General features: G+C 44.0%; 1 protein-coding gene across 2 annotated transcripts in view; it reads left to right on the top strand.

The window, feature by feature from the left end:
- Positions 1 to 17466, top strand: part of naa60 (N-alpha-acetyltransferase 60, NatF catalytic subunit) — a 34515-nt gene extending 17049 nt beyond the window's left edge. For both annotated transcript variants that reach the window (XM_072481286.1, XM_072481287.1), the window contains 3 exons: positions 1758 to 1992; positions 5485 to 5681; positions 15510 to 17466. In XM_072481286.1, the coding sequence (XP_072337387.1) occupies positions 1758 to 1992; positions 5485 to 5641 (392 nt within the window). In that variant the 3' untranslated portion in view covers positions 5642 to 5681; positions 15510 to 17466. The remainder of the gene's footprint in view (positions 1 to 1757; positions 1993 to 5484; positions 5682 to 15509) is intronic.
- The last annotated feature ends 8656 nt before the right edge of the window (positions 17467 to 26122 follow it).

Below are 26122 nucleotides of genomic sequence, written 5' to 3'. Positions count from 1 at the left end.
ACAACTGAAGGCACAGCCACCAATAGTGGTGCTATTAAAATAGATCCACACAGTCACTGGGAGAATGTGCAAACTTGACATGGTCAGTGACCTGGAGTGTCATTGAGCCCGGGTCCTCAGCGCCGTGAGGCAGCAGTGCTAACCACTGAACCACCGTGCTGCCCAAGTGCAGATATCTTGGAGGGTTGTTGGACTGGAGGAGATTATTATGAGAGGTGAGGCCATGACAGGACTTGGACACAAGGATGATCATTTTAAAATCAAATTAACCAGCAACGAGTGTAGGTCAGTGAGTTTAGGATTGCTGATTGAATGGGACTTGGTGCAAAGCAAATAGTCAGCAGAGTTTTGGATGACCTCAAGCTTACAGAGGGTAGAATGCTGATGCTGGCCAGGAGTACACTGGATAGTCAAGTTTAGATGTTACAAAAGCATGGATGAAGGATTCTGCGGTTGTGCTGAAGAGGGGCTGAGTCAAGCGATGTTAGAGAAGTGGAAATTGGCAGTCTTGGTGAAGGCCATGGATATGTGGTCAGAATCTTATCTCTGGGTCAAATATGACACCACGGTTGAAATTAGTCTAGTTTAATGTTACACAGTGGCAAGGGAGAGGGGTGAAGCCTGTAGCTGGGGGAATGGGGACAGAAGACAATGCCTTTTATTTCCAGTACTTCACAATACTGATCACGCTGTTTAAATTTATTTTGATTTGGGACTTATAATAATTTGTGTGAGGGAAAATATATAGTTTGAGGAAGGGGATATATTTCAGAGGCTTAATTGGGAGGTTTCACCCAACTCCGAGATACTAAAATAGCAAATAGGACCATAAAGGGAATTTATTAAACCAGTACATCTGGGGGAAAAAAAATCTGTTTTATAGTCTATGAAATGTTTTAAGTGAGGGGCAACAAGTGAAAGCAGGATTATGGGTATTTAAACAGATTGCATGTCCAAAGAAGTGAACAGGGCATTCTAAAGATTTAGTGAGACAACAGTTGGTATATTTTGTACGATTGGTTAGGGAGGTGAGTTTCCATTAAAAAAATTACACTTTTTCTAGGGTTTCCATGGCTCTTTAGCCCAAAGCTACAATGGATGAGTGAGAGAAGCCCCAGTGAAATTCACCTCTGTATTATCTGAAAAGACATAAGAGGCAGCACAAATGATCCAGAGAAAGGCATCAAAGATAACGTCAAGTTTTGTATTATCCAGCTCTGAAGAATGGTTAGAGAAGCTGAACTTGTGCTTATTATTTGGGTAAGAAGATTCGAGGGGGAATGATTCACACATTTAAAGGAATGAAAAGTAGATAATAAGAATATATTTTGGGTCTAGCCAATTTCAATGACCATTTTCATTTCATAACAATATGATTACAGTAAGTTGCTGTATAAATTTAAGAGGTAATTTCTTCAGGGTTAACATGATTGGCAGATATAGGCGACTTAAGTGCAATACATGCAAGTTCTGTCTGGGCATTCAAAGATTAATTCCTGTGTCCATCGAAGAATTCTAACGGTTAGGTATGAATTTAGTGGAGGATATTTTGAAAATAATCAAGCTCTGAAACAAGGCTTTAGTGTCAGAAAACACTCAATATTGCTTTTTACTTCACTTAGAGCTGGCAGAGATTTTGTTCGGTACTATAAGTACTCGCTTAGATTTTCCTTCTCTAAATCAGGTTTCCTTTTTATGTATTAACATGTAAAGTCATGAAGTCGGCTTTAATAATTACTGTACCTTTTATTTTTAAGGTTCATTATTACTTGAAAGCTTGAAGGATCACATATCAACCACAGCTCAAGATCACTGCAAAGCAATTTATTTGCATGTCCTTACTACCAATAGTACTGCCATCCACTTCTATGAAAATAGGGACTTTAAACAACATCACTACCTGCCCTATTATTACTCTATACGTGGTGTTTTAAAGGATGGCTTCACATATGTTCTTTATATCAATGGTGGACATCCTCCTTGGACAATCTTATATCCTTTAAGAGAATTAAGCTTTTTAACCCCAAATATATTTTAACTGCACTTGACTACAAAAGATTTTGTTTAATAATTTATAGATTTCAAGTTTTTAAATATTATAATAACAGGAAAAAAACATTTGATTGATGAATACATTTTTAAAAAAACTTCAAGCATTATATCTTATTTTTAACATATATTCTATTTAATATTTTTAACACTAAAATAATGTTTGTTATGCACAACTGAGATTTATTTTATTCCATAATGTGTTAATCAAAGCAACATTAATTGAGGTGAGTTGTTGAGAACATTACTAATAGTAAGTTGCCTTACTTGTATGTTAATGAATCATTCTATACAAATATGTTACACAACTGCCATAGTGCAATTCTTTTTCTGAATTGTCAGGTTCATTATCAAAGGGAATTGAATTATTGGTTCTGCTTTGGTGTTGGGAGAATCCTCATTTGGGCATTGAGCATCATTGTCTGAAATATTATTCTTCAGTTTGGGCCTACCATTTGCGAACATTTAGTTAGCTACACATCAGTGTTAACTTTTGGAAATAACCTTACAGTTCAAGTAACATAAAACCTATCCATAGAATTAAATTAAGAACCAATTGAAATGGTAAGATAAAATCCTTTAATGCTTCATTGAATGTTCAATTAAATGCAAATTGCTGCTTGGAAACTGTAGTTTATCCAATTGCTATAGTGTTTGATTCAGTTCAGATAGCAGAATAATCTTTCCCTTGGATAGGGAGGGGGTGTTTTGCCAGAAACCAATGTACTGTTAGGTTCTCAGTTATTTATCTCCACATTATTTAAGGTAAACTTCAAATTACTTTCCTCTCCCAAATAATGACAACCAAGGATATTGGTACAGTCCATCCATGTATCTCTGCCTTTTGAGTTGTTCTTTCTGGTCTACTTCAGACTCGAGCATGGATATTGATTTCTTGGTGGCAATCATCTTAAATTAAGGTATGTTAATCTTTCCAGTTTCAAAGCTTTCTCTTTCCTTATGACTTTCTCCCCGTGTCCGCGTGGGTTTCCTCCGGGTGCTCCGGTTTCCTCCCACAAGTCCCGAAAGGCGTGCTGTTAGGTAATTTGGACATTCTGAATTGTCTCTCTGTGTACCCGAACTGGCGCCAGAGTCTGGCAACTAGGGGATTTTCACAGTAACTTCATTGCAGTGTTAAAAATCGAATAGAAAAAGAAAAACAGGGCCAGTTATTCTAACCTGTATACAGTGTTGATGTAGACGTATTTTTAGAATGTACAATTCACATTGTTAGATAGGTTTGTCAGCAGGATAAAAGTTTGGTAAAATGATTATTTAATCTAAGGTGACATTTTTGGAAGAAATTGCAATTTCATTTTCAGGACAGTTTATTTATTTGCAGTGAGAAACACTTGGTGACCTGAGGCTGAACCTTAATTTGAGATGATTGCCACCAAGAAATCAATATCCGTGCTCGAGATTGAAGTTGTCAGAAATGAACATTTGATATCCTTGGATGTGATAAATAACTGAGAACCTATCGAAACTCTTTCCAGATCTATCTGGCAAAACAATAATAACTAGCATGAACCTGAAGAGAGCTGGGATTGAATATTCAACTGTGGAAATTTGGAAGCTTATGAGACCAACAAGTGAAATCCAGAGAGATTTTACATTTGGAGGAATTTCTTTAGCTTAATAAATTAAAATGTCAGTGATTAGTTTCAAAAGTCCAGATCTAAGACTTTTTACATTGTAAGACCCTGATATTTAACACAATAAGGGTAAAACCGGATGAAGAATTTTGTTCTCTGCACAAAGTTGTATCTTTTAGAGAAGAAAAAGAGAAACTTGAATGGCAAACTGACAGCTAAAGCCACAGAGGTGTTAATGAACTAGAGTTCCTAGTTTTGAAACAGCTCCAGATATTTATGATTTCAAGATTTTTATGTGTTAAGAAAAAGGCACCTCAAGTCGAATTGGGGAACTTTGTTTTCCTTCAGTTGCCTCTCTGTAAACCTCTTTTCATTAAAGCTTCTGAAGATAAGTCTGGGTAACTAACAAGTGGGAACTTCATTCACTACGATAATCTTGAGATATGCCGTGTCAACTTAAGGAAAAAGCTATTTAAATGTTTTCAAAGCATGCAGTTCTTAAAAATTAAAAAGGGTCTTTTAGCAACTTGTCACATTCAAGATTTATGACTTGCCATGGAGGAACCTTGACATAGAATATATTACAATTGAACTAAACTTAGCTGTCATGGAGTTAATTTATAAGACCAAAGGGTTAGGTGATGAACATTTAGGTTGAAATCAAAATGCCAGTGGAAGAGTATTATATTCTTGTTGATACTGGAGTTAGGCTTTTACAAATAGGAGCAAGGCCAGTATATAAGAAAGCTGAGAATCTTTGCTGAGGTGAAAATATTAAAAGAGAAGTCTGAATCATATCACAGATTGAACTGATTGAGCAAAGTAAATATGATTGTAACTGTTGCTCTGTATGTTAACTTGGTATGAAATAAAGCAATTTGACAATTCTTATCAAGCTCTTCCCATTTGGCCTACCCAAAATGTATGGAGAAATACATATATTAAAGATTGATTCAGGCCAAATAGGGTTATCAGAACTCCAGCATTTGCTTTTGTAAAGAAACAATATATAGGGATGGATGATCACGATTTAAAAAAAAAAAAAAATCTTACTAAGTTGTAGCATATAGAAAACTAATTCTACAAGAAAATGAGTAATGAGGAGGTTCTTGAAGCAGCACTTTGGGCATCAAAGGTGAGACTATTTAAGTCATTACTGGCATCGTTTGACGGTAGAAGCAAGCAAAGGAGAGAAAAATTAGGAGATATGAGGGTGGCACGGTGGGGCAGTGGTTAGCACTGCTGCATACGGCGCTGAGGAACCGAGTTTGATCCCGGCCCCGGGTCACTGACTGTGTGGAGTTTGCACATTCTCCCTGTGTGTGCATGGGTTTCACCTCCATAACCCAAAGATGTTCAGCGTAGGTGGATTGGCCACACTAAATTGCCCCTTAATTGGAAAAAAATAATTGGGTACTCTAAATTAAAATGTCTTGTCAAGTAGCCAGTGATAGACTGCTGTTGTTTGCCCATCTGACAGTTATAATGAGTATTTGGGACTGGGTTATCTGTATACCTTCTGTCTTGGTGTAACAACAGTGCTATTCTCAGCTGTGGTTTAGGAATATGAGTGAAACAATACATGTTCTCCAACGAAGGGATGTTATATATTTTTGCCTCTTCCTCTCTTATCCCAATTGCTTTTACTCCAGTGCATTATTTTGATGGTTAATTGCAGTTTTAAAGATGAACACACCACTTGAATTACTGTAAATAAAAATTAAAATAATTTAGCAGTTTCAAGCCTTTTTGCTTAATCAGTATTTCATTATTCTAGTAAGAATTTAATTTAAATCCATATTATGCAAAAATTGTGTTATAATCCTTGACGCACCTTCACTGACTATATTCAACACGTTGGCTCAACTCTCGTGAATCTGAGGCCATGCTCCATTCCCCAGCGAATATACCGTCAGGCACAGAACCTTATCCGCAGTTTTTTACCCTGGCCTGGCATCTCAGCGAAAGGTGGTATAGCGTACAGCAGGGCAATGTGATCACCCTTGTATTTTTTTTTTAAGTAAACAATTTGAAAAGGTGAGCTGTTTAAAACTTTCTCTTTTCTGTTACAACTTTGAAATCCAACCTTTTGACTAGGTTTGCTAAATTGGTTAATAACCTTAGTGCTACATTTGGGCCAAAACCATTTGAAAATTCAGTCATGTGTGTGCTCTTGATTGCTGATTACTTTTGCATCTCATTGTTGTGGCTGCTTTAATGTGACCTCATTTGGGATTTTCTCGTTCTAAAAATTGGTGAGATTACATATTGCGATGTGCCCGATTTTTATTTTTTTTAATTTGGCCTAATGAGTCACACATTATTCTTGGTTTCTTTAATGTTTAATTGACCTGGATTTTGTGATGGTAATGGTGACAAAATTGTCTTGTTTGTCCACTGAAACTGGCAACAAATTCAGGAGTCTGCATATGTCAGTGATTCTGTAGTTCCCCATAGACTGTAACCAAGTAGAAACCTTTGAATTGATGAGAAATTGTCTCCTTACACTTAGTTTAGTTGAAAGGACCTGTGAAAAGGTTGCACCATGTTGAATGAGCTGCAACTGGGTTTTCAATAGCATACTAAACTCATTGTCCCTACAAACTTAATTTTATATTTGTTGAATATCAAATTTCTCCAGTATGCTAAATCCACATTTTAATTCTTGTAAACACTTTTATATTATGTTTCAGCTCTTACCTTCATCACGTGCGTCCCATCATTATTTATCTTGACCTGTATAAAATGTTATTAAATTTGAATTGAATTTGATTTGTCTTGTGTACCGAGGCACTGTGAAAAGTATTATTATGCGTACAGTCCAGACAGTTCCATACAGGAAAAAACATAGGACATGCATAAATACACAATGTAAATACATAGGCACAGGCATAGGGTGAGCATATGGAGTGTAGTACTAAGTAGAGAAGTAGTGTGGTCCTGCTCAGTAGAGAAGATGTGTGAAGCGATCTCTTCAGTCCATAAGAGGGTCATTCAGGAGTCTGGTAACAGCGGGGAAGAACGTGTTTTTGAATTTTTTAGTGCGTGTTCTCGGACTTTTGTATGTCCTGCCCGATGGAAGAAGTTGCAATTTAGAGTAACCCAGATGTGAGGGCTCTTTGACTATGTGAGTTCTCCCAGTGAGCCAGAGAAGACAGAGCCAGGAGTGAGACACAGCTAAGAGTGAGTTTGGGAATTTGAATCTAGGTGGGAATTGAATTAAATCAGTAAGGCAGCTCCTTTTAAATTTCAGGAGTTTAAATTAATTTAAATTAAGCTAGTATTGTGCAGCGTGGGTTAACAAGGGCTGCCCCACCCACTCACATAACTGGTTGGCAGTTAAGTGTCAGTCACTTAAATCTACCTTGATCTAAAAGCAGGTGGGGGAGGGGAGTCAATTCAGGACAGTTTAAAAAGAGCAACTTGTAAACTCACTCCCAGTGAGTTCTCCCAGTGAGCCAGAGAAGACAGAGCCAGGAGTGAGACACAGCTAAGAGTGAGTTTGGGAATTTGAATCTAGGTGGAAATTCAAAGCTGGGTGGGGAGGAAGTGCTTTTTATCCCTGGTAAGTAGTGTTTCTGTTTCTTTTCATTGGTATATTTATTTATTTTTTTCTTTGTTGTTTTTTTTTGGTTAATTAATAGAAAGCAAAGAGTGGGGATTAATGGGTGTTTCTCTGGTTGGTAATCAGTAGCTAGTGGTGTCCCTCAGGGATCAGTGTTGGGCCCACAACTGTTCACAATTTACATAGATGATTTGGAGTTGGGGACCAAGGGCAATGTGTCCAAGTTTGCAGACGTCACTAAGATAAGTGGTAAAGCAAAAAGTGCAGAGGATACTGGAAGTCTGCAGAGGGATTTGGATAGGCTAAGTGAATGGGCTAGGGTCTGGCAGATGGAATACAATATTGACAAATGTGAGGTTATCCATTTTGGTAGGAATAACAGCAAAAGGGATTATTATTTAAATAAAATATTAAAACATGCTGCTGTGCAGAGAGACTTGGGTGTGCTAGTGCATGAGTCACAAAACGTTTACAGGTGCAACAGGTGATTAAGAAGGCAAATGGAATTTTGTCCTTCATTGCTAGAGGGATGGAGTTTAAGACTAGGGAGATTATGCTGCAATTGTATAAGGTGTTAGTGAGGCCACACCTGGAGTATTGTGTTCAGTTTTGGTCTCCTTACTTGAGAAAGGACGTACTGGCACTAGAGAGTGTGCAGAGGAGATTCACTAGGTTAATCCCAGAGCTGGAGAGGTTGAGTAGACTGGGACTGTACTCGTTGGAATTTAGAAGGATGAGGGGAGATCTTATAGAAACATACAAGATTATGAAGGGGATAGATGCAGGCAGGTTGTTTCCACTGGCGGGTGAAAGCAGAACTAGGGGGCATAGCCTCAAAATAAGGGGAAGTAGATTTAGGACTGAGTTTAGGAGGAACTTCTTCACCCAAAGGGTTGTGAATCTATGGAATCCCTTGCCCAGTGAAGCAGTAGAGGCTCCTTCATTAAATGTTTTTAAGATAAAGATAGATAGTTTTTTTGAAGAATAAAGGGATTAAGGGTTATGGTGTTCGGGCCGGAAAGTGGAGCTGAGTCCACAAAAGATCAGCCATGATCTTGTTGAATGGTGGAGCAGGCTCAAGGGGCCAGATGGCCTACTCCTGCTCCTAGTTCTTATGTTCTTATGCTGCCCACTTTTTGAAGGCAGTGGGAGGTGTAGACAGAGTCAATGGATGGGAGGCGGGTTAGCGTGATGGTCTGGGCTGTATTAACGACTCTCTGTAATTTCTTCCGGTCTTGGGTCGAGCAGTTGCCATACCAGGCTGTGATGCAGCCAGAAAGGATGCTTTTTATGGTGCATCTGTGAAAATTGGTAAGAGCCTACATTCGAATTTCCTTAGTTTCCTGAGGAATTATTTGCGCTGCTCTGCTTTCTTGGTCGTAGTGTGAACGTCGGTGAACCAGGACAGATTGTTGGTGATGTACACACCTAGGAATTTGAAGCTGTCAACCATCTCCACCTCGGCACCATTAATGCAGACAATACTTTGCTTACTGAAGTCAATGACGAGGGGCGGGATTCCCTGACCCCCCGCCGGGCCGGAGAATCGCTGGCGGCTGGCGTGACTCCCACCCCTGACTGTTGCCGAATTCTCTGGAACCAGATATTTGGTGGGGGCGGGAATCGCGCCGCGCGAGTCGGCGGTGTCCCCCCGTCCCCCCCCGGCGATTCTCCGGCCCGCGATGGGCCGAAGACCCGCTGCTGGAATGCCTGACCTGCCGGCCTGAATCAAACCACCTCTCTTACCGGTGGGACTAGGCGGCGCGGGCGGGCTCCAGGGTCCTGGGGGGGGGGGAAGAGGCGCGGGACGATCTGGCCCCGGGGGGTGCCTCCACGGTGGCCTGGCCCGCGACTGGGGCACTCTTTTCCCTCGGCCACAGCCTTCACCATGGCCGATGCGTAAGAGGAGACACCCCCCCCCCCTGCCTCCGTATGCGCGGGGATGACGCCAGCAGCCGCTGACGCTCCCACGCATGCGTGGACTTCCGCCGGCCGGCGAAGTCCTTCGGCCCCGGCTGGCGTGGCGCCAAAGGCCTTTCCTGCCGGCCAGCAGCACGTCAACCACTCCGGCGCGGGCCTAGCCCCTCAAGGTGAGGGCTTGGCCCCTAAAGGTGCGGAGAAATCCGCACCTTTGGGGCGGCGCGATGCCGGAGTGGTTACCGCCACTCCATCCCGCCCCGCCGGGTAGAGGAGAATCCCGGCCCAGTTCTTTAGTTTTACTGTCATTGAGGGAGAGATTGTTGTCATTACACCACGCCACTAGGTTCTCTATCTCCCACCTGTACTCTGACTCATAGTTGTTCGAGATCCGACCCACTACGGTCGTGCCATCAGCAAACTTGTAGATTGAGTTGGAGCCAAGTTCTGTATAGGGAGTATAGTAGGGGCTAAGTGCACAGCCTTGCGGGGCCCTGTTATTGAGGATTATCATGGAGGAGGTGTTGTTTATTCTTGCTATCAGCAAGTCGAGGATCCAGTTGCAGAGGGAGGAGCCAAGTCCTAGATTTTGGAGTTTTGATATGCGCTTGGCTGGCATTATGGTGTTGAATGTGGAGCTGTAGTCACTGAATTGGAGTCTGACGTTAGGAGTCCTTGTTAATTTTAATTAAAAGTTAAAACCAGCATATTTCACTTGTTTTGCTGTCTTAAGAGACAACACATTTAAATGGCTGCTTATCTTGCATGATGACATCACTATTATTGGATGCCTGCAGATCTTGACTTTGTACCAGATTCAAACTGACTTTAGGAAAAGGAAATCCGTACTACAGAGATAGCTAGGTCTTTGCAGGCAGCTTTCTTTGTGTGGGGCAGCTAGTGCCATTGCTTCACAGCTGACCATGAAATCCAGACCTATGATTTTTTTCCTTTGTGATTTTCTTTTCCTCTTCCTTTCTGTTCAATTGTTAGGTGACTTGACCCACAATGTTTATTTGAAACTAAATTTGAGTTTTGCTGAGAAAAGACGCACGTCAAAACTTTTCATCTTGCACTCAACAGAACAATTTGCAAGGATACCAAAAGTAAAGCAAACAACAATTTATACTTCATAACAAAAAAAACACTGATTGGCTGGCAAGTGGACTCTGATGGGTAGAGCCGTTGCCATGGAAAATGCACCAGTTAATTGATGACTGACAGTTAACTGCCAAGCTTTATTTAAATTCAAACCAGGCAGGTTAACTAATTGGTCAAGGCATTGCCCTGGGGAATGCACCAGAGAATGGCTGTCACCTATTTGGTTTAGTTGAAAAATATGCAATTTATGTACATGTTATATCTGTCAGCAAAGGGCCCTGCTTCTAGTACATGTAAGTGAGCCACATTGTTAGCCTGACTGAAAATCTTAAGTTGGTTGTCAGTTATCACAAATTATTTTCTTGTGTTTTTGAGAAGTGTGATATTTATTTGTAAGGTCTTGAAAAATACAAATTTTAGAATTCTGATGTTGGTGCTTCTCCATTCTTATCTTGGAAGTAGTTGTAACATGATATTTTTGCTCATTGGAAATTTCTAGAATATAATTATACCTGTAAAAAATGTTTTAAAAGTACAGAGTAAGGGCCGGAACTCTCCGTCCATTCACACCAGTGGGTTTCTCCACTCCTGCTGCAGTGAATGAAGTTTTGGCTGAGCGCCAAATTCTCCGTTCTCGCTGGTAGCGGTGGCGGGCCGAACTCTGATCGGAGAATCCCGGCAAGGATGTTTTGACGTCTCACCTGGGAGCTCTTGAGCTTGAATCTAAGTCTGATTGCTGTTGTATTCTGATTATTTTAGATGATCCAAATTGCACTTAACCAAATCACTGCAGAGAGAGATCATTAAAGCAATCACTCAAGCATGCCTCCCAGTGATTCAGATGCTTTGCTGTTTCTGACTTTGGTTGATATTTGTTTGCTCTTTGTGCTATCAATTCAGGAATATACAAAACGATAAATTGTTCAAGCAATGTTATTAGTGCCAGCAGGAAGAAAGCTGGATACAAATGACTGATGTAGATGAACTTTGCTGTTTTTGCCTTTAGATAATGGTTGTTTCCTCGTTGTGATATCAATTCTTTATCTCATTGTCACCTTCAGATAATTTTTCTGTGGTTTATCCGCAATAGTCAACATTTCCTGAACAGATTTATGGCTTTATACACACAAAATCTGATGCATAACCTTGAAAAATTAGATTGTGTGAATGATTTTTCTTAATACAGTTGGAATGATGATTGTTCGATACGTAATGGTAGCATCTTGAAAATGCCTGCAATCGCAAAACACTGTTATTTGCATAGTTTTATCGTAAAGTTTCAAAGTCCTGACATATATTGAGTTGAATTTTTAAAAATAAGAGATTGATGTCATCCAGGAGAATTTTGGGAAATTATTAAGGAATGATCAAAGACTGCATCTTGTGTGTGAACAGAGACTCTCTTTAATTGAGATTGATAAGATTAACCATTTACTAATAACGTTGGATGTGTTTTGTGAGATTGCAAATTAACTTGTTAAATCTGGATGGTTAGAATTAAGTATTTTAATTATATAGGGTCACGAATATGTAGTACAAGAAACTAGTTAGATTATACAATGGAAATATTTCTCCTAACTTTTACTACACCAAACTTTTCCTCTCTGTTGTATAATGGGCAATTCGAATCATTCAGTACCTCATCTAAGTGGCCAGTTTTGACAATGACAATTGACAGATTGTTTGACTGACGTGAACCTTGTTGTTAAGTCCCCAGATCATATGTGTGTGATTGGCTGGCTCCCCAAGACACCGCTCGCACCTATCTTGTACCTCAGGGGAAAAAAAACACTCAACCTAGTTTTAGTCAGGTGTGCCTTGTGCATCACCTTAAGCTGGATCAGACCAAGCCACGCACATGAAGACGTAGAGTTCACTCTGGGAAGTGCTCCACTCCACACCTCAACATCTACTATAGGCCCCAGCTCCCTCTCCCACTTTGCCTTCACTCTGTCCACCACACCTGAGACCTCGGACACAATTCGCCCATAAATACCTGATGTGCTCCCCTCTTCAAACGAGAAAATATCCTTTCCAACAGAGATGCCTGCGGTGCCTCAGGGTTGGGAAGGCCACCTTCACAAAATTCCTTATTTGGAGGTACCTGAATGACTTCGTACCCCCCCCCAGCTCAAACTTCGCTGTCAGTTCCTTCAAGCTGGCAAAGCATCCCTCTATAAACAGATCCCCAAATCTCTCCAGCCCCTTTATTTTCCATACTCTAAATGTTGTGTCCAATCTCGGCAGCTCAAATAAATGATTGGCACAGCTAGGGACCAACCTCAACACGGTTCCAAGCTTAAAATGCTGCCTGAATTGCCCCCATATTCTCAAAATAGCTACGTCCACCTGGTTTGAGGAGTATCTAGCTGGAGAAAACTGAACCAAACTGTCACCAATGCACCCAGGCTAGATCCCCGACATGACCTCGCCTCTATCTGCCCCCAGACGGAGCCTGGGTCACTGCACCACCCCAGCACCTCAGCATTGGCTGCCCAATAATAATAATAAAGAACATTTGGCAATGCTAGGCCCCCTCACTGCCTAACCCTTTGCGAAACCACTCTTATGAACCTCTGAGTATTGCCCACCCATATAAAAGACAAAATCAACTTATTGACCCTCAAAAAACGATTTAGGGAGGAAAATGGGAAGACATTGAAATAAAAACAAAAACCGAGGAAGAATATTCACTTTGATAGATTGGATTCTACCTGTCAAGGACAGGAAGGTTGTCCCATTTTTGCAGATCGGATTTAACCTTGTCCACCAGACTTGCGAAATTAAATTTATACAACCGGGCCTAATTATGGGCCACCCATACTCCCAAATACCTGAAGTTCAACTTGGCCAAATGAAAAGACAACACCCCCAAGTTGGCTCCACTCACCAAGGGGTTAACCGACAAACATTCACTCTTTCCAGATTTAACTTGTAGCCCGAAAATGAACGAAAGCTCCTCAACAGCCCCATTATATCACCCATAGTGGGGGCCGGGTCTGTAACATGAAGCAGCAAATCATCAGCATATAGGGGCATCATGTGCTCCACCCTCCCCTCCTTATCCTCTTCCACTTACCCGAAGCCCTCAACGTTATGGCTAAGATCTCAATTGCTAATGCAAATAATAGGGGAGACGTCAGACACCCAAGTCTGGTCCATCTTTTCAATTGAAAGTATCCCGAACTCGAGGTATTAGTGCGAACGCTAGCCAAGGGGGCCCCGAATAACAACCGTGCCCATGAAATCATTTTTGGCCCAAGACCAAACTGCTCCAGAACTTCGAACAGGCCCCTCCACTCCAGCCTGACAATTGCCCTCTCGGCATCTAAAGACACTATCACCTCTGGTACGGGCTCCTCGGACGGAGAGAGAACCACATTCAACAGCCTCCGGATATTGGTTGACAATTGCCGCCTTGACGAAGCCTGTCTGATCCTCCATGACTACCTTGGGAAGACAGGGCTCCAGACTTATCGCCAATACTTTAGCCAATATCTTGGTATCCACATTTAGTAGGGAGATAGGCCAGTATGACTCTCACTCCATTGAGTCCTTCTCCTTTTCCAACAGTAGAGAAATGGAGGCTTGTGAGGTTGTAGCAGGCAGGGACCCCAGGGACACAGAGTCGTTGAACATGTCTACACAACAACGGAATCAACTGATCTGCAAGTTTCTTGTAAAATTCGACTGGAAACCGGTCAAGCCCAGGCACTTTACCTGTTTGCATTTGCCCAATACCAGTCAAAATCTCCTCGGGACCTAATGGGGCCTCCAACTTTCATCCCCTACCACCAGAAACTCCAATCCACTTTAAAAAGTTGACATATCTACCCCACACTACCGAGTGCTCTGATTTATAAAGATTCTTATAAAAAGCCTCAAATGCCACGTTAACTTTATCTGGGGCAGAAACTAAACTGCCACTTGAATTTCTAACCTAAATAATCTCCTGGGAGGCCGGCTGCTGCCTCAGCTGATATGCTAACAGGCGACTGGCCTTTTCCCCATACTCATAAAAGACCCATCTCCACCACTTCAAATGTCTCACTGCCTTACCCATGGACAAGAGGTCAAACTGTGTCTGCAGCTTTTTCCTGCTTTCCAGGAGCTCCAGGGTTTGTTCCTGTGCTGTACTTTTCTTTGTTCTTTCGGACCCAGGAAGTGTAGAAGATTGTAGTTTAGTCGGGCAGCACGGGCTTGGAGGGCCGAAGGGCCTGTTCCTGTGCTGTACTTTTCTTTGTCACACAAGTACCTGCGGTCCACCTCCAAGATCTCATCAACCAACCTCTGTCATTCCACACTTTCCTCCCTCTTCATATGCACCCTGTATGATATAACCTCTCCTCTAATCACTGCCTTCAAGGCTTTCCAAAGTGTGGAGGGTGAGACCGAATCATTCTGATTGAACTCCACATACTCACCAATTTCCTTCGACATGTGCCCACAAAACCGCCAATAACCCGACATCTAAACTCCATAATGGACGCCGAATGGAGCATGACTCCAGAACCAAATCTACCAGATGAAGGGCCTGATCCGAGATGACAATGGCCGAGTATTCTGCCTTCCACACCCAAGGGAGAAGATACCCACCCACCAGTAAAAAGTCAACCCTCAAGTACACCTTATATACTGGTGAGAAGAACGAGAATTCTCCCCAGAATTTAAACACCTCGAGCAAATCTCCATTTAACCTTCTTACTCTGAGGAAAACCACCCCGGCTGTGACAGCACAGAAGATGGTCATTCAACCCATTGTGTCCATGCTGGCTCACCAGCGCAATCCAATCAGCCCCATTTCCCCCAGATTATCCCCGTAGTCCCATTAGGTTTATGCCTGTCAAGTGACATGCAGTTTTCTTTTGAAATCCTTCACTATCTCTGCTTCCACCATCTCGTGAGCAGTGAGTTCCAGATCATTACAACTCGGTGCGTAAAAAGGTTCTTCACATCACCATATTCTCTTGCTCATAACCTTAAATCTGTGTCTCGATGTTACTAAAGTCTAAAGTCTCTCATTCCTGGTAATCTAGTAAATCATCCCTGTACCACCTTCAAGGTCTTGATATCCTTTCTAAAGCATGATGACCAGAATTTAAAAAAGAGATCTTGGCCAGTGTCCACCTTCCAAATCCAGAGTAGATGAGGACAGTACAGCATCCCTAATATGCCCACGTAGCTGAATGATTTAGAACTATTGGGTAAATTATGTAAAGATATACTTTTATGTTTTGGTATAATTTTGTAAACTTCACTGAGATGTATATTTTTCTTTTCAGCTACAAAATGGACAGTCTGCACTGATAATATTTGTATTTCTTCTGAACGTCTATATGCCAAGCAGGGAGGAGGGGATGCTATATTTTAAAACGCTAGGAGGCACTTCCTCACTGACACAAATCGAATTCTATACAGAATGTATTATAATACAGTGTTACCTATCTGTTGATGGAGCAAGTGCACGGCATCAAGATGCATCTGTTCCATTAATGTCTTTTAATTACTTTTACACCCGGTAATTTGCTGCTATCTAGAAAACCACTGTATGTCTTATTTGTAATTATATGTGGATTCGAAATGTAGATTTTCATAATTTCTCTTGATTGTGCTTGAATATTTCAGTTTTATTATGCACCTTGGGTGTAGGGCAAAGATTCTGTATTTGGATTTCACCGTATTCCGGTTTTAAAATTGTTGGACTGGTTTCGGCACAATCATCAATTTGCAGTCTTTATCCATTTTCATTCACTTCATTAAGTTGGATTTTGTAACTATGGGAAACAAAATCTACTTTTGTGACTGATCAATGTTTTGGCTTTAAAAATGCCTGCTTTTAGTTGCAATATATATATATTGTTCATATATGCATGTTCTTTACGGAGCTGAATTGATTGTATTTGATTCACCTTGTGTACATCTGAGGGCAAACAATACGCAGACCGTTCAAAGTTCAACCACCTTGTAAGCCACACGAATGACCTGTCTGGTGAGAAACCCACAGGGTGATCAGTAATTCAAAAAAGGGAGAGGGAAAAAAAGTCCGGGATGGATGATTTTTGCCACTTGTAACAACTGGTTGCCCCACTATTCATCACTTTTGTTGTGTCGCGCAACGTTTGTATTCTGGAATTACAAACTTCCACTTTCTGGATTGGGAACCGACCATTTTAGAAATGCAGAACGTTTTCTATCTCAATCTGCCTTCAGCTGTTTCAGAAAAAACAACTTGAGTTAGGATCTAATTTTCCTCCTTACAAGTGAATTTACATTTTTCTTTCCTTGCTTTGCGGTGGATAAATTATGACATCAGACATTGTGTAGCTCTCTCCACTTGACAGACCGTAATAATCGAATGTGTAAATATTACTATGTTTTTTTTTTCTATGTGCTTGATAATTACTGTAATAGTGTAATGTGAATGATGTTGCTGGTCACAGATGGGAATACAGATCATTATGAACTGCTAGAACTACTGTGAAAGGTGTTCCTGTGTGAAGTGTCAATCGTACATGAATTTCAGATTTTTTTAAAGCTTCAGTGATCTAGCTGTTTAAACATTTTTAGTTTCATTCCATGATTCTATTTCACTATTTAAAAAAACGCCTACACTGTTTCACAGATTTTAAAAATAATTTTGGCACCAACGACAATCAGTGTAAGACTTTTAAACAGTAATTGCACTTTAGATGTATAGTAAATGTTAATATATTTATGTAGTGGCACCCCTGTTATCTGGGCAGCACTCTTTGTCTTAATACACTTAGACTTCTGTTGATCTGTTGTTGAGAACCAGTATTCATTGTTTATGAAATATGACACCAGGCTGTGTAGGAAATGGAACCATAGTTTGGAATGAAGATCAAATATGTTCAGAATTTCAATTCAATATATTAACACTATATTAAAGATTCCAATTAATGTAGCATCAGTTGTATTTTGCTTTTTTTGTATTTCTGTTATCTGTGTTGTTCTTGGAAGAAATTAACAGCTCTTTTTCTCATTTGTTTGACTACCAGTTGATTTCTGGACTCCTGTATTGATTCGATTTATGAAATATATTTGGCAGTTGCATAAAACGTTTTTAAATAGAATTATTAAGTTTTGTAAAGCATGAAGCAAAACATCTGGATTCTTGTGTGGATTCATTTTTTAAAATAATTAGGATACGTAAATTTACTGGTCACAGCACTGTAAGAAATCTTGCTCAATCAATTAAAAATTACGTCAAAATCATAATTTGTTTCTTTTGTTTTGATTAGATTTGCTTTGATTAGATTTGCTTCAATGATTTAATGTAGATAGTGAGGTGATACAGGGGATATGCTCACCAGAGCTCAGCACGTCATCCCAGAAGTAGAAACATTCTCTTCACTTCTCCCTTCGTAATTTTAAAGACTTCCTTCGTAATTTTAAAGACTTTTTACTCCCACTCCTCAGCATTCCTTTATTGTGGAAGAAAAAGCCACAGCCAGTTCAATTTTTCCCGTTAGATATAACTCCCTACCCCTCAAAAATGCACTAGAGAAGAAACATGTCGCCTTATATCTGTGTGGGATACTTTGCTATATAGCAAAGTGGAGCAAACATGTCTAGAAATCTGTGCTTCACTGGTCTGAGGGCCTCCCAGGATATTTACTGTTTTTATTTTAATTTTTTTTCAACTTTTCCAATTAAGGGGAAATTTAGTGTGGTCATTCCACCTACCCTGCACATCTCAGGGTTGTGAGGGAGAGACCCACGGAGCCACGGGAAGAATGTGCAAACTCCACACAGACAGTGACCCGGGACTGGGATCAAACCCGCGTCCCCGGAACCGTGAGGCAGCAGTGCTAACCACTGCACTACCATGCTGCGTAAGTTTACTGACATGCTGCAGTTTATTCATCAAGATAGGTAGACCCCTCATTGCAAATGTGATCAGTCAATCTTTATATCTATTAGCAGTGACTCACTCTTGGTTGTCAATAGTCTTTGTTAGTTTTCTTAAACTCTCTTTGTTAATCAAAGAAGACCTTTGTCTTCAGTTGGAACGTTTACCTAATGGATGCGATACAGAAAGGTGCCTTAATGGGTAGGACAGAGAGACGGTAGATAAATTATTATTCACTATCCCTTGCGAAGGAGGGTGATCGTTCGACTATGTTCAAGGGAGCTTTTTCTAGCCCCCCTGCCCATTAAGGGGCGAGCAGAGTGGATCCTAAAAGGGACTGCTCAGTCGCAGTTACAACTTCCAAAGGGAACCCTGCTTCATCCCAAGTGCTAGATAACTATCTTGTAACTGCCGCCTCCATTTCAGATTATGACGGGAAGTTTCCAACAACACAGGCCTCTCGACGCCATTTGCTGGTCGCCAAAGGAATTGGGAGATGTGCTCAGAAAGAAATACACCTGTGCGAGACATTGATTAGAGTTCCACAGCAGCTTCCACACACGTCTTGACAATGAAACCTTGATTCAAGGGCTAGGAAACCAGGACAACTGGAAGTTTTGTTCTGCTGCAGCCTTCGGCACATCCTACTCTACCTGTTCTGTTGTTGAGGATTGTTTGCCAGAGTACCGTCTGCTGAGTGTTTCTCGGGTCCCTAACAAACCTTCACGGTAATTTAAATGTCCCAAGACTCTATTTTGACCAACCCTTTCTTACTGTCCAGGTTCCACAGCGAGGGCGAGGGGTGGACTTTGGAACCTGAGAAATTATACAGCAATACTAAGCTATACTGGTTATAAGCAGAGCCGTGTGCCATTTAATTTCAAGTAGCAAGATTGAGAAAGGTGAAATAAAAACTAGTTAACGGCACGGTGGCACAGTGGTTAGCATTGCTGCCTCACAGCGCCAGGCACTGGGTTCGATTCCAGCCTTGGGTATCTGTGGAGTTTGCACTATCTCTCAGTATCTGTGTGGGTTTCCTCACACAGTTCAAAGATGTGCAGGTTAGGTGGATTGACCATGATCAATGTGCAGGGATTGGGCAGGGGAATGGGCCTAGGTACAATGCTCCTAGGGAAGATCGGTGCAGATTTGATGGGCATTCTATGGATCATACACCCATTGCTAAGCCAATTTACGTCAGTGCTGACTCAGCCCCAGTCATCAGATGGATGATGGCTGTATACTCATTTCTGTTTGGTGAACTCGTCACTGGATCACAATCTCTTGGGTGTCTGTTCCTTTGCCAAAAGGCACCTACAAGCACGGTATGAAGATGGCCTATATTGACAACTGGGAGATTGTCGCTTCTGCTGAGAGATTGTGCAAACTCCACAGACACCCAAGGCTGAAATCGAACGCGGGTGCCTGGCGCTGTGAGGCAGCAGTGCCAACCACTGTCCCACCTTGCCGTTAACTAGTTTTTATTTCCCCTTTCTCAATCTTTCTAATGAAAGCAGACAGCCACAAGGAAAATAGCGCAGGTAAAAGACAGCAGAAGCAGTCTGGTAATGGAAGCAAAAGGGGTCAACCGGGCAGTCGAGACCTTCTACCGAAGGCTGCACACTTCCGATCCCCCCCACTGGGGATGTGGGGATGAAATAGTTCCTTGACAGACTGGACATGCCAGTTGTGGGGGAGGACAGGCGGGGGGAACTGGAAGCACCAATGGATCTGGGAGAAATCATGGAGAGCATCAGCCACATGCAGGGGCTCCTGCTTGCTCTAGTAATTGAACCCATGGCGGTCGCTCTGCGAGGCGCGAAAAGCTGGATGGGCATCCAAAGGGGAGGCAGAGAGCACAGAGTCTCACTCTATGGGGATGACCTGCTCCCCTGTGTCTCGGAACCTCAGGAAGGCCTGAGAGCAATCATGCAGTTCCTGAAAGAGTTCGGAAACTTCTCCCCAAATCAACACTGCAGAGGGGAAAAGACATGGGTGGCCTGACACTACCAAACTTACAATACTACCACTGGGCAGCTACGGTAGAGAGAGTGAGGGGATAGATACACGAACCCACCACGGAATGTGTGCGGATGGTGGAGTCTTCCTGTGTGCGAACGACCCTCCGGGCCCTCGTCATGACAGCGTGCCCCCCCCCCCCGGACGAAATGAACATCCTGCGCAGTGGTGGTAGCCACACTAAGGGCATGGACCGAGATGTCCCCCATCTGCGGAAACCACAGGTTCCCTCAAGCCATGCTCTTCACCACATTCAAAAAATGGAGACAGGATGGGGGATGCTAACAATCAGGGACTTTTACATGGGGGACAGACTAGCGACACTGAGCGAATTGACGGAGGACCTGGAACTACCGACAGGACAGGAACTTAAGACACCTCCAGGTAAAGCACTTTCTCCGCAAGGGGACAGCAGGATACCCTCGGGCCCCGCATTACTAGAGGGCCTGATAAACACGGACAGTAAGGAAGGGGGAAACTGGGAAAATCAACGGACAGCTATTGGCCAGTGTCAGACTGCCACTGGATGAAGCCAGACAAAAATGGGGAGACGAACTGGGGACAAAAGTGGGCTGGGGCCTCTGGAGCGAAGCACTGAGCAGGGCCAACTCCACTTCCTCTTGCGCAAGGCTCAGTTCGGGCTCTGTGCAAGATGGTGCACAGAGCCCGAATGAACAGGTTCTTCCTGGAGGTGGAGGATAAATGCGAACGGTGCCAGAGAGGCATGGCCAACCACACCCACATGATCTGAGCCTTTTCCAAATTTGTAGGGTTCTGGACAGCCTTCTTCAAGGCAATGTCCAAAGTTGTGGGGGTGGAGTCGTGCCCGAGAGTGGCAATCTTCGGGGTATCAGAGCAGCCAGAGCTACACATGGGGAAGAGGGCCGATGCCCTAGCTTTCCCTTCCCTAATCGCACGCCGGAGAATCCTGCTCGGCTGGCGATCAGCAGCACCACCCACAGCTGCAGACTGGCTGGCAGACCTGGCGGAATTTCTCCATTTGGAGAAGATTAAATACACCATCCAAGGGTCGGAAGAAGGCTTCCTTAAAGCATGGGGCAGGTGTCGGCCTGTTCCAAGACCTGTTCGAAGCCAACAACGAGTAGGGAAAAAGTGAGAGACGGGAGAAAACAGACAGGGACACACAACTCTAGGGGGAGTGGGTAGGAAGAGAGGACGAAACTCGGGGGAGAAGCATAGCAGGGAGGGAGGGGCGGAAAGCCCCCTCAAACCCACAAGGCCGGCAACAGGAAACATAAAGGGAAGGGAGGGGTGGGGGGAGAATAAGAGCTAGGGCAGTGTTTTTCAAACTTTTTTGAGCGACCCACTTTTACAGAATGGCCGACTATCGCGACCCACGCCACATTCACAAAGGATAATTACCTTTGAAAAGTCACAATCATTGTTGGTACTTCTGTATTATTGAATGTAAATTTGTAAATAGAGCTGTCGTTTCACCTTCAACGACAACTCCACTTTGACACCTTGCTAAAGGGTGTAACTCAGGATTATTTGATTATTTTATTTCTTCACACCCATTGTAAGCATTTGGAAAAATGCGTGCCATGCTGGAAGATTAACAGGCTCAATATTGCACAGTTTTAACAAAGTCATGTTCTCGTGTTCAAAACCTAACACGACGTCGGATAGGAAATTAAACTCAAAACTTCAACTTCAAAAACAGGAGCCCTAACTGTTGAACGAAAAACACGGTCAGACAGAATGTTACTGGACGCCTGTCAGTACTGTTTCGCTGATAATTATGTAACAGACTGAAAGCATGCTAAAAGAAACAATGCTGGGCACAGCTCAGCTGACCAATATGTAAAACGTGCATACACATTCGATTCCATACACCTGCAACATTTTACCAGCTCCAGAATATATGAGTATAGTTTAGTCACCAGGTAATGCCATTTTAGGCAAACAATTCAACCCCGATAAAGGAAGATGCAAAAGTCCTTGCTGTACCGATTCAGCTGATGGACTCCATGTAGCCACACGGCAGAGACAGATACTTGGGGACAAGTACCTGGGAAGAGGGGGTGGATGGCGGTGGGGGACGTGATGAAAAAAAGAAGCGTCCTTGAAGGACAAGAACCCCGGTATGGAGACACAATTCGGAAGTGGAAGGAGTGAACTTAGGGGCTTGTAGGACTGGAGGAGGCTGGAAGTGCAGCTTAATTGAGAGAATGATGAAAGACACATGGGGTTTGTTAGTGACACACTGAATTCACGAAATAATACCACACTGAACACAAGAAATAGTACAGATCCTGACGCTGAACACTAGCAGGAAATGCAACCCAAAGAGAATTTTACAGGCCTCTGACTGCAAACTGCCCAATTACACTGTGGCCCAGAAGGGCAAGGAAGTCCACGGCACCGGCTCCTTCTTCAGCCTCGCCCGGTCATACACTATAATGCAATGAGAATTTACCGAAGAAAGAAAACGGTAAACAATGTCAGGCGATATTTGGGGATCATTTTGGTGACCTTTTGGCGACCCATTCTACGCCATCCGGCGATCCATCCGTGGGTCGGGACCCCTAGTCTTAAAATGACTGAGCTGGGGGTCAGAACACCCTGGACGAAAGAGTGGGTGCCAAGAAGGGGCCAGGGAGGAGGGGCGGGGAGAAGGGAAAGGGGGGGGGGGGGGGAAAGAAACACCTAGATTGATTGTATGTATATAAGAGCCGCACGTGCAGTAAATATTGAACGTAAAGTGTTACTGTGTATAATTGAAAATGCCAATAAAATATTTTTTTTTTTAGAAATTGATTAACCTGTCATGATATCCACATCAGCATATCATGGTGCAATCACACACACACTGATGGACAGGTAGTTGGATCAACCAACACACACACAACATCGCAGCCAATCACCAGTGAGAGCACACGCACTATAAAAACAGGGGACACTACAGTTCCCGCTCATTCTACCAGGAGATAGCTCAGAGCACAGAGCTCACGGCGCGCCTCTCAGACATAGACCATGTGCTTGAGTGCCTCGCCAAGATAGTGATAGGGCTGGGTCCACAGGTTATCTGGTGAAGCATGAACCTCAGCCAGCAGTTAATAGTTGTTATTGTTTCAGACAATAAAACAGAGTTGTACCATCTACAGCCGTGTTGGATCATTTGTGCATCGGAACACCCAACACGGCATGATACCGGTAGTGGAAGCTAACCAGTGACTGCACCCTTTCAGAAATCCGCCGTCCTGCTTCATGGAAAATACCAGCCCGTCGAAGCCGCTCCGAATCGCTGGAAATCTTGGCGTCAACTGGAAGCTGTTTAAACAGCGCTTCCAGCTCTTCCTAGAAGCCACAGACAGGGAGAAAGCATCAGACACCAGGAAGATTGCCCTCCTCCTCTCCACGGCGGGGCAACACGCCATCCACATCTACAACTCCCTGGCATTCGCGGAAGGCGAGGACAAGACAAAATACAAGACGGTGCTTCTAAAATTAGAGGAACACTTTAGCGTGGAAGTCAATGAGAGCTTCGAGAGGTACCTCTTCCAGCAGCACCTGCAGGGTAAGGATGGGCCTTTTCAATTTTACTTGACACACCTCCGTATCCTCGCGCAGTCCTGCGGCTATGAGACCACCTTCGACTTCATGATACGGGATCAGATAGTTTTTGGAGTTATCTCGGACACCTTGCGCCAGCAGCTCCTCAAAATTAAGCGCCTCACCCTAGCAACTGCCATCGAGACCTGCGTCCTCCACAAGAACCCGACCAGCCGGTACTCCCAAATCCAGGCGGACGAAACGGCACGGCAGGGGTCCTATGAGGCGGAGCGGGTCCTGTTGATCGAGTTCCTCCCGGCCCGCGGCCCGGACGAGGGCGGCCATTTTGCGCGCTTTCCGAGGCCTCCCGCGCTTGTACGCGCCAAAAGAGAGGACGTTGACGCAGCGGGACGTGATGCGCACCGCGCATGCGCGGTGGCGCAACGGACGCCATGACGTCACGACGTGCGGCAACTGTGGCTCCACCCATTTAAAGCGGCAATGTCCAGCCAAAGGGCGACAATGCCTCCGCTGTGGCAGGATGGGCCACTACGCTGCCTGCTGTCGAGCAGCTCAACCTGGCAACTCTCAACAATTCCGCCAGCCTCGCAGGGATGTGCGGACGATTCAGCCCCCCTACACTGAGTCATATCCAGATAGTATACAGACCAGCGATACCGAAGACAGGGAACCCTTTCCGCGTTGCGGTAATCCACAAGAACCAGATGTCCCCAAGTCGGAACCACCAGCCGCTGCCAGTGCACAGCATTGATCCGGGCGATGAGTGGTGTGCCACCCTAACGGTCAACCGATCACAGATCACATTTTGCTTGGACACTGGTGCCTCCGCCAATCTCCTTGCATGGTCAGCCTTCCAGACCTTGAAGGTTAAATCACCGATTCTGACATCCCACTGTCAGCTGGTTGACTATAATGAAAATGTCATCCCTTCCACGGGATCCTGCCAGCTCGAGGTCACACACAACTCACATAAAGCCACATTGTCTTTTGAAATAGTTGGATCCTCGAAGGACTCTGTTAGGCGCACAGGCGTGCAAGATCCTCCACCTCGTTCAGCGGGTACACACTCTGTCTCCAGAAGGCACGTCCGATTTCCCGGATGCAGACTTTAGGGCGCAGCTCCACTCACTCCTCGCGCACAACCAGGAGGGTTTCGAGGGCATGGCACACTGCCCTACACGTACAGAATACGGCTCAAACCGGACGCCACCCTGGTCATTCACGCACCTCGTAGAGTCCCAGCACCACTCAAGGACCGCCTCAAGCAGCAGCTGCAGGACAAAGGAGTGCTTTCCCGGGTAACGGAGCCTATGCCATGGGTCAGCTCCATGGTGTGCGTCAAGAAGCCCTCCGGCGAGCTCCAGATCTGCATCGACCCAAAAGATTTGAATAATAACATTGAGGGAACACTACCCCATACCCAAACAAGAAGAAATCACGAGCGAAATGGCTCGGGCAAAAATATTCACCAAGCTTGATGCCTCAAAGGGTTTTTGGCAGATTCAACTGGATCAGTGTAGCAGGAAGCTGTGCACTTTCAACACTCCATTTGGCAGATACTGCTACAATAGAATGCCGTTCGGCATCATCTCGGCCTCCGAGGTGTTCCATTGCATCATGGAACAGATGATGGAGGGCATCGAAGGGGTACGCGTCTATGCAGACGACATTATCATCTGGTCCACCACACCACAGGAGCACATCAGTCGTCTCCAGCGTGTCTTTGCACGGATACGAGATCAGGGCCTGCGCCTCAACCGCGCCAAATGCTCTTTTGGCCAGACTGAGCTAAAGTTTTTGGGGGACCACATCTCCTGGTCAGGGGTGCGGCCGGATGCCGACAAAGTGGCGGTCATCGCAGCCATGCAGCAGTCGACAGACAAGAAGGCAGTGCTGCACTTTCTCGGGATGGTCAACTTCCTGGGGAAGTTTATTCCTAACCTTGCCTCGCACACGACGGCTCGTCACCACCTGGTCAAAAAAATAACGGAATTCCAGTGGCTGCCCGCACACCAGCGTGAATGGGAGGAGCTCAAGGTCAAGCTCACCACCGCCCCGGTACTGACATTTTTCGATACCACACGGGAAACAAAGATCTCAACTGATGCCAGCCAGTCCGGCATTGGGGCGGTACTCCTGCAATGGGACAACACCGCATCATGGGCCCCGGTTGCCTATGCGACGCGGGCCATGACCCCCACAGAACAGCGCTATGCGCAGATTGAAAAGGAGTGCCTAGGCTTGTTGACCAGCATCGACAAATTTCACGATTATGTATATGGTCTTCCGCAGTTCACTGTGGAGACCGACCATCGCCCCCTGGTCGGCATCATTCAGAAGGACCTCAACGATATGACCCCTCGCGTCCAGCACATTCTGCTCAAGCTCCGGAGGTATGACTTCCAACTTGTCTATACCCCGGGGAAGGACCTCATCATCGCAGATGCTCTGTCCGGGGCGGCTAAC

This window comes from Scyliorhinus torazame, chromosome 17, assembly GCF_047496885.1.
Source record: "Scyliorhinus torazame isolate Kashiwa2021f chromosome 17, sScyTor2.1, whole genome shotgun sequence".
Lineage (NCBI taxonomy): Eukaryota > Metazoa > Chordata > Chondrichthyes > Carcharhiniformes > Scyliorhinidae > Scyliorhinus > Scyliorhinus torazame.
The sequence above is the reverse complement of the archived record's forward strand: the minus strand, read 5'-3'. Positions and strand labels throughout refer to the sequence as shown.